At 44.8% G+C, this 10012-nt stretch overlaps 1 protein-coding gene across 1 annotated transcript in view; it reads left to right on the top strand.

Annotated features, from left to right (window-relative positions):
• Window positions 1-6930: 6930 nt before the first annotated feature.
• T265_08555 (hypothetical protein) overlaps window positions 6931-10012 on the top strand; it is a gene marked incomplete at both ends in the record, with an annotated part of 48834 nt that continues 45752 nt past the window's right edge. Inside the window, one exon of the mRNA XM_009174400.1 lies at window positions 6931-7222. Within this exon, the coding sequence (XP_009172664.1) occupies window positions 6931-7222 (292 nt within the window). The remainder of the gene's footprint in view (window positions 7223-10012) is intronic.

Here is a 10012-nt window from a genome sequence, read left to right as displayed (position 1 = left end):
ATCAGTCAGGTAAACGCTTTACAGACCGACAAAATTTTGGCTATTCTTACTGACTACTGTTTTTTTTCAGCTGCATTAATTGGTCAGCGTTGTATCTCTTCCCCCTCCCTGCAGGTCAGAAATCAAGAAGGCGGGCTGGAAAAACTGCGTTGATGCAAGTACAGCGTTCTATTTATACCATTCCTTGTGACTCGTCGATCTGCTTGCCACCAACCAGTGTGTCTCCTGCACACCCAAACCGGTTGTCGAAGGGCTGTTTTCGTTGTCACGGTTAGTCATGAATGGCCACCTGTGCGCTTGAGCACGGAGCACACATGTTACTTTGGACATCGGATGGGTGTGAAGTGCATGTGTACTTTTTCCGGAACGAATGGCCAATGACACTGGTCACTCCGAGTTTTTTCTCTGTTAGTCATGGATGGCTTGAGCACGGAGTACACGTGTTACCTTGGCCATCGGGTGGGCGTGAAGTGCATGTGTACTTTTTTCGGAACGAATGGCAAATGACACTGGTCAGTCCGAGTTTTCTCAAGTTCCGCGACTCGAAACGGATTCAATAACTCGAGTTTGAGCCGAAAAAATGAATCCCGGGAAGAATCTTCAAACCATAATTACGTCGGTTAAACAAAAATCGGAGATGATAGAGCGAGGAAACGAGACCGCTGATTTACGCCACATATGAGAGAGAATAGGATTAAAGCGTCATTTTGAAGAATGCGTTACTGTATAATGTCCAGCTCCTGATTACTGTTTGACCACAAAGTGAAGTGTTAGTTGATAATTTGTTTCCTGTGGTTTATGTTCCAAAACCCGCGCACCATGCATTGGCTCGTTAGGTAGACAAAGTCCCCAAGTTTCCGTCAATCTTATGTTCTACTCGAGCCCAAATTGGACAGATTTCGAAGACTACTCTGATCTTAACAGTAGTTTGGTTAGGGTTGGTGGATTCGAATGAATCCAGCTGAGTCCCTGGTTTACAATGGGCTGGTCTTTCCTCTCATTTTTCCCAAGAGAGTGACGAGATTACTTACTCATCTACGTGTACGGTTGATTCTCACCCACTCGAGAGTAGACTGTGCTCCGAGTCATGGTTACCACCTGGGCTGAGGGTAAAAATTCTCGGATTTCAACCAGACGATCTTGTCAGTCTTTACGGGGAAGCCAGTTTTCCACTGAATAATGAAAACCCTTGTCGTCCTCTGCTATTCCGATCCTTGAATACACAGCGAGCTTCAGACAACTTCTTATTTGGCTGCTTAATCTGGCTTCGGATTGGCAAAACTCCACAAATAGTTGAGAGTTTTGGGGTTTCAACCTGATGGTCGCGGGTTCTAGACTCTCCACTGGAGTTTCACGAGATGTTCTCCGTAGCTGAATCTCAACAACGGTGAAATAGGTGTAGATTGCTTTTCAGAATAGACTGGCTTCACTTACGGAAGCAACTTCCGACAAAAAAGACCCAAATCTCCAAAGTACTTGTTCATGAAGAGGGCACCGACGAAAAAACACCATAGTGTAATTTCATAGACGGAGTAACTTTTTAGGGAGTGCATACTCAAACTACGAACTTATTGTCCGAGATCTGCCACTTTTTGTATCAAACTAGAATGAGGTCGGACTCACAAGCAGGACCAAAGGACATTCGTGGGATGGATGTTTTTTCCATAATTTAATAGGATGTCCTAGTTATCAGGCCATTCATGCCAGTTTACCGACGGAGCGTGCTTGTAGCGTGTCGAATTCACATCACTTCAGTGTGCGAGATGGCCAAGTGGTTAGAGCGCGAATTTACTGACCCGAAGGTCCGTGGTTCGAATCCCACCTCTGCCTCTCGACTTCCCCTGTCTAGTCTTCGTCAACCTGACCAGCCAGCCCCCGAGCGACCTTCGGGTGGCATGGCAGTTAGGCATCAAAAGGATGCTACATCTGGACGGACTTTTAAAAGAAGGGACAACCACATAGACAAAGAGCAGATGATATCGCCATATTGTGAAAAAAAGTGGGAACTGGTAAAGCTGTTTCTGTGTCTCTGAGGCGGAACTCTACTACGAAGATAGAGAACCTGGAAGAGATGCTCAAGGGAGGACAACAAATCACCAACAAGAATGTACTCTAAGGCTCCTCCAGTCGCAGAACTTATTTCTCAGCTGGAAGGGCACAGATGGGACTGACCCACATCATCAACAAAAGTTGAACGCTTGACTACCACAGCTAACCCATCACAACATTGAACTGTGGGGTCTTCTCCGGATAAGCCCCACCAATAACCCCCGCAGATGCTCAAGGGAGGACAACAAATCACCAACAAGAATGTACTCTAAGGCTCCTCCAGTCGCAGAACTTATTTCTCAGCTGGAAGGGCACAGATGGGACTGACCCACATCATCAACAAAAGTTGAACGCTTGACTACCACAGCTAACCCATCACAACATTGAACTGTGGGGTCTTCTCCGGATAAGCCCCACCAAAAGTTAACCCCCGCCACCCAAAAAAGGTTAGAAGAGGACATGAAATTTGTACTTTTAGTTTTTATTGAAGAGGGTCATATTGGGACATGTCATTAATAATTTACATGAAAAGGTACGTTTTTCGGTACCTTTGCCTCCAGACGAACTGACACACGTAGCTATCCACTAGAGATCGATGTGTACCGCATTGACGTTTATTCTGCATCTTGTAGACGTGCCAAAGAAATTCGACGGTTTGTGTGTGAGCTCCAGTCGTTGGGTCTACATGGTTTTCGGTATGATTAACCGTTCCATGAGTATAATTTGTCAATCATCGTTTCAATTCCTTGGTATGATGCCCACAGATCGGAAATGATGATTGAGGCGGGAGCAATGCAGGCCTGGATTGTGTCCATCAAAGTGACTGCAGTTCGATCTGGCACTGCATACATGAACACCTTTTTAGTTTCCCTGCAGATTCCCTTTCGAAGACCGATTTTTGGCGGACACTGTCGGGCATTACACCTCCACCTGTCAGAAACAGTTGAAGTGTCATTTGGTGGGCCGACCATTGTTGCATAAACGTTGCTGTTGGATCACTCCGTGGCGTTGCAAAAAACGTATTGCCGTCTCCTTGTCATGAACAAGACTTGAAAGCGTCATAAAGTTCATTTGAGGTTTTACGTCGGAAGGGAGAAAATGTTTGCACAAAATGAGCCTGGATACGGATGGGGAAGTGTTTTCATCAAAAATAGGTCAAGGTTGTGTGTGAGCTAGCAAAAAGTGGCGGGGCTTAACTTTTCACATATGCACTTTTTGCATTTGTAGTGGAGCTTATCTGGAAAAGATTCGAACTGTTAGAGCAGGAACCCTCAAAAAAAGGCACCCACAGCGACCGAAACATCAGAGTTTGGCATTTTATCTTACTACGATGTGTTTTGATTTTAAAATGTTGATTGAAAGTGTAGGCTCACAGCATCATTCACCGGAGCACTTCACTTTGAACTACGTGTTTAAGGCAGTAGATTTGAATGTTAGACTGGACCATTCATCTTCGAGTTCCAAGCGAGTTGGAGCTGCTACGCGACAACAGATCATTTACATAAACCGTCTTGTTTCATGATTTCAACTAGAGTTTGGTGTGATGAGGAACAAACGAGCATTCAAAATGGCCCAGGTGAGACCGACTGACGAGAATTACACGGGTTCATCAGTACGCACCTGTGTAGGCGATTAAGGTGAAACGTGTAGTTGTATTGCTCACTCACGAATGTTATTTGAAGTAGCGGTATGTGAAAGAAACTCGTTGGAGATGTGAGGAGATCCGGGAATTTTTGTGGAGATTTCGTCCTGTAAGTGAAGACGATCTATACTCAAAGCTGAGAAGCAGTGATTACAGCTGTTTCATCCTTATTGGGAATCATCAGCAGTGCGCATCTCACGAAACCCCGCAGAGCACGAACCCGCGACCTCCTGGCTAGTAGTTTAAATACTTAACCTTTCGGCCAGGGTATGGCGCAGCTCATCATTCAATCACGGGATACACGTCACTCGGTCAGACGTGTTGACTGGCTCTTCGAGCAAAGACTTCTCAGACGGAATTTTCACTGATCAGGACGAATATCCACATAAATGAAATCCACTTCTTAACCTCCCAAGAAGAAGCGCTCCGCCAAGAGGCGGTTTACGGATTACCTTGAGGTGATTCTTTAGCAGTGGATACTATTTTTTTGTACTAAATTCCTTGAACCACCTCCAAGAGTGTTTGAACCGAAAAACTGGGCTTCTAAGTGCCCTTCGCATTATCCAAGAACACCGGCTAAATGAGTAGCAAAAGTACTCCTATCCTTTGAAGACCTGGCAAACAGGATTCGAAGTTAGCCCATGAACCGGGCATAGGGCCGTTCGCTATGCAAGTAAACTGCAGACATCCAACTAACCACTGTTATTACATCTGACCTCACCCTGTGCTAAACGAGCAAAATGGCCACAGGCAGTCAGTGACTAATATGCACTTTCCATCAACTGGGGTGGAGTTACAAGGTCGAAAGAAAGTGTGAACTGCATCCGACTGACGCTGTGAGGGCTAAACTATCAGTTCGGGTGCAGTTTCTAAATGTAAAGCGTGGGGATTACATTGCTCATCAACGGAAGCAAAACTGCAAGGTCACAGTTAGCTCACACATACAAATCGATCGATGAGCTGAGATTTCATCTGTAGGTTCGTACCTCCAATTAATTGGTGTCTTGACGGCCTTACACGTCCTTACACGTTGTAGAAGCCAAGTGTTCCTTGACAGTTCATATAAGTCAGCAGCCCCACTTTTCATAACATACCACTTGTAAAGTTGCTGAAACATCTTCGACAGTCCATTAATGGCTTTACCTCTCTTCTCGAGAAAAAACACTCATTTGCAAATCAATTTGGTTTTCAAGAGAGACTCAACTGAATATCTCGTTTACGGTAACCTTCAACTGAAGGTGCTGCACACAGGCCGCCTCATGATTCAGTTGACACGATATTCGAGATATCACAGTATATTTTCATGAAGGAAATTACTCACAAAGTTTCTGAAAACTCTTCGACAGCCCACGACCGGTTTTGCCCTTCTCGGGGCTCATCAGGTAGGCGCAGATGAGTGCGTTTCTCAAAAACAGTCCAATTTGGGTTCAAGTAGAACATAATAATGAGGCGCAATCCAAACTTGAAAGTTCTACTCCAAACACGTGAATTCAGCGGAACGTATCAGAAGGTTTCTACATTGGACAATTGGTTGGGAGTAATCCCACTTTCATCGATTACAGGAATAGCAGGCACGTTTCTAGGCCCCTTACTCTCTATCAGTGTAGTTAGACAACATACGGGTTTGCCCCGAAACGCTTGCGAGCAGACCGATCAACGCCCTGAAACCGATGAGTGTGAACAGAGATCTTGTAGCAGAACTTGTGGACAGTGATCGATGAGTTGGTTTTATATGCCGCAAAGTGAACCTACCTTTCGGTGATTTTCAAGTGCGGTAGACCACTGTCAACACAGAATTTTGCTGAAGAGAATCCATACTTGAAGGACCTCGCTTGTCCCGGTTTTTGCTGATTGCAAGCTTTGAAGAGGACTCCGAGTCTGGGGGTAGCCAATTGTTCGTTCGTGGTAGCCTGTTGTAGGTCACTTGGTTAACCTCAGTGGGCACTTTAAGTTTCTTCGATCTGTGAGTTACAACCACCGAAGCATTCTTGACCCTCATACAGGATCTTCTGTTGGAGTGCGTACGTAAAAAAGACGTCAACTACTTAACTATATCAGTAACCACAGAGCAATCATGTGAGTTGTATTCACAAAGTTATGGAGGGTAGGGATGATTTGCAACACTGCAGTGTTGACAGAGAAAGATGGCTTACACGGAGTGCTCCAAAGCGATGGATATCAAAACGATTTTGTCATGAAAAACTTGAAGTAGAAACTGGTTGGACAGCAGCAATTACACGGGGAACAGACAAACAAATGTATAGTCTTTCTCTACATCGAAAACATATCCAAATTCATCGACGTTATACAATCAACGAATAATCATGATAACTCATGAATCGATCGCTACTCTGCGTGGTTTGATTTCAAGAACGAAAGAGTCCAACACGAGCCGAAGAAACTGAGTCGGTTGTATCAACTATGGCGTTTTTTGTGTTGGACAGACTGGAAGAACACTGTGTGCCTAGAGAAGGAACCTAACGTGATACTTGGGAACACTATCCGCCATCCTTGATTCCGGTAGAAGAGGATCAAGGAAGGTCCAAATTCTTCCAGGAAAATTTGATGATATCTGCAAGTACGAGGCGGTCAGGAAGTTTGACGAATTCAACCAATCTACCCATCGGTTATACGCACCAGTGCGTGCAAAGGTTGAGGGACACTGTGAGAATTAAGTTACGTACGTAGATCGGTACAACCCGACAAACTAGAAATCCAGAATTCAGCGAAGCGTAACAACAAGTACGTATGTATTCGAATTGGTGAATATGTACAGCATATGGAATATTAAAACAGGAGAATAATGAATAGAGCAACGAATAGAGTATCAGTCATGTTCATCACAGCACTACTCACAAGTTGGCTGAAAACTCTTCGACAGCTCACAACCGATTTCGCCCTTCTTAGCGCGGACCTTTGTGAACGGGAGATGCGGCTGGATTCAGCGCAGTCTCTTACCAAAACCAAATTCGTGTGCAAATGACAGCATTTGCCGAAATCTCTCCAGTTCATGTTTAATTAGAACATGAGGCCAGTGGGAATTCGGGGTAGAGCCTACTCGATGAGCACGAAGCAGAACGGCGGATTATTTCGTGTGCTGTCGAAACTATACGAGTAATGTGTTGTGTCGTGAATGACCGTCTATCGGTTACTGCTGACCTAAGCCTGCCAGACCACGCAATAAAGGAAAGCCGGGGAACCCAGGACAAACATACAAAGCCTCTGCGTAAATATATAGGATGGCTAAATGGCCATTACGGTCGTTCACGTGTTCGCTCTATCCAACCAGTGGCGAATTGCCTGCCTTGAACACGTTCACACCCACTCCGCTGGGAGTATGCTTCCAAGCCGTGTTTGACAAGCTCCGCCAACGCACCTGCTATCCGGGTACCGACGGTGACCTTGGGGACGCGTCGCCATCCGCACATATACTTTTCGTGTCGAAACGCTTCCTGACAGAATGTGTGTTGCGGCATAAACGAGAGATTCAGTTGAGTCCCCCATGTGAACCGAATTCGTACAGAAATGCAAGTATTTTTTAGGTATGAACTTTACCTTGGTTTCACACCACTCTCTGGTGTGAAATTAACGTTGTACATCCTGATTCCCTTACTTCACCTCCATTTTCGAGGCTTGCTTCTATAGTATCCACATGTCTGCCCTCCTATTGGAGCAAGCACAGCACCTTGCCCATTCGAGCCACTACAGTTCAAATATTTTAACCGTTCTAGGCATTTGGTTTGTAAGCGCTTCGTCACCAGTCCAACCCGATTATGCTTCCTGGTTTGATGACAAAATGCTTGCAAGCCAATTGCCAAGCTTGACGAACAGATCAACACTGAACGAGAAAAAGTGACAAACACATCCAAACTGCCAACATATTGAACTTTGAAAATATTCAATTAGACACGAATCGAAGACAAAATCGGACTGGAATAACAATACAACCCGGACACGAACATTGGTTGGTATTCAAATCACCTTTATCACACGTGTTGTTCAACCACAAAGCCTTACTTCGTAAGACTGCCTGTTTTATGAGTTGCGTAACCGCATGCTATCATTTCTCGCTTACATCCAGCTACCGACATTTAACACTTTTTTAGTAATGTTACTTTCGTCTTGTTCTCACTCCTTGCATTGTCACGTGAGTTTGATTCGTGCAGTGACGTCGGGAAACCGCAGATTAAACTCTGGTTGATATATTTTGCATCACTACAAAGGAACGGTACATACTGTGCACCTGTTAGTCACACCTGGCTTCAGTAACACATGTTACACTGGTCCTCATGCACAAGGCGAAGAAGGGACACCTGTCATAGTGAAGAAAGACTGGATTCTCCACTGCTTGAAAGGGTTTGCTCCTTGGGTGTAGGTTCTTTGGACGACCTACTGAATGTTAGAATTTCACAACCAGCACGGAAATGAATGCATCGTGGTTCATGCCATCGTTAGTACAAACCTTCAAATCTGCTGCGAAAAAAACTGTGTCTGTAAGCAGGAATCCCCAGGAATTACCGCACACCCAGCGACCTTACAACTATGTGAACTATGTGACTTTTTCGTACCCATGCAAGGAGGAAAGTTGTCTGCGGCGGGGTTGTTCTATAGTAAACACCAACTAAACGGTGGCAAACTATTGGACAGGAAAGTAAATATCTCATATGCACCTTATTTTTAAAAACTGAACATCTTCCAGCGTCTTGTTGAATTTTCGCGGATATTCATTGACTATCACGCAATTGTAAACGAAAGCTGTAAAGCAATTTCACAGGTTCCGTAATAAACTCCATTAGATGCGAGGCGGAGTTATGAGAAAACTACTTACTACTCACATGTCTCATCAGTAGTATCTGCCGTCGCACCCATATCCACCTCTTTGGGCCAGACTGCTTTTATTTGTATACTATGAAAAATATGAGTCATCTAAAAACGTGCTCACTAGCGTACTCTTGTAGTCAGAGTGTGTGATGAGAAACAACGAGGTGAATGGATACTAGTGCAAGGAAGAAGGCCTTCGCTGCAGAGTTAATTATTGGAAAACAACTGAACAGTTAAAGACTATCGAACAGGGGAGCGAAACTCTCATATGCCTCTTATTTAAAAAAACTGAATATCCACCCATCCTGGATATTCATTGACTGTTGCTCAAACCCAAGCAGATGCTACAGAGCGACTCCACAAATCCCGCAATAGGTCTCCCTTTTCAAAGAAGACGCAAAGCGAATTTACAAAAAGAAAACATGGTACTCACATGCTCCCCCATCAGTAGTATCACCGTTACACTAGCACACCGGTATCCACCTCTTCCGGTCAACTTTCGGACTTCATTACCATCTCTACGAGAAAGCGATCCTCTAAATTCGATCCCAGTGTTCCTTCTCTTCGGTATGACCCCACCACAGAAGATGAACCAGTCGAATCTAGATTTTTCCACACGTTTCAGAAGGGTTTTGTAAAAAAATTCTGGGCTTGTGGCTAGGTGGTGTCTTGCTCCCTGCACAAGGACTCTCTTCAGCCAAGGAATTGATTTACCAACCTGGCCATGTTTTAAGGCATACCGAGGACCAATCAACAAAATGTTCCGCGACTAGCACAGAAGACTGATGTTGTCGGTTGGTGTGGGTGCCTAATCGCATCTCCGAATGTATTTCGTCAGGACACACAAATGGCCGTGAACTCGATGCTTCAGGTAACTTTTGATCCCATTTATGCGGGATTTCTTCCCAGACATGAAGTCTCTGATTGGTGTTTGTTTAGACTCCCATTAGACGCGGGGAGTTTGTTTATGCTATGCGTGCAGGATACCCGTATTGTCAACCTCCGTCATCTTGCTCACACATGACGGACAGCTGTCAGTTGATGATGACGGTCTGACACATTGGTTTTCCGTGACTCAGGTTGTCACCAGATACATACACCTCCCCTTTCTGATTCAGGACGTCCTGAAAAGATGAGGAGTTGTCATCCGAATACTGTGATGGTTCTTGAACTTATCACACGAATCACTCAACCGTGCATCATAGATACCTTGTTAGTGTCTTAAGTTTCAGAAAAAATTTGTCGAATGCCACAAGTGCGTCGATTTTTTTCCGGTACATTCTCGTAGTACATTATGCCGCATTATATATCCGGTAGTAGGAGACTGGATCCCACCGCGGTATGACGGCGCACACCCCCATAGCTTATAATGGGGAATGTACACGCAACATCCACAGAGCCTCTCATACCAGGTTGGTCAGTAGGTAGAGGTCTCCTTACCCCAGAGGATGAAACATGTGTAGAGACGTGTTCTATAAAAGTGACGTTGCAGTTGCTTTG

This window comes from Opisthorchis viverrini, assembly GCF_000715545.1.
Source record: "Opisthorchis viverrini unplaced genomic scaffold opera_v5_228, whole genome shotgun sequence".
NCBI lineage: Eukaryota > Metazoa > Platyhelminthes > Trematoda > Opisthorchiida > Opisthorchiidae > Opisthorchis > Opisthorchis viverrini.
Note: the sequence above shows the minus strand (reverse complement) of the source record. Positions and strands in the feature narration are given on the sequence as shown.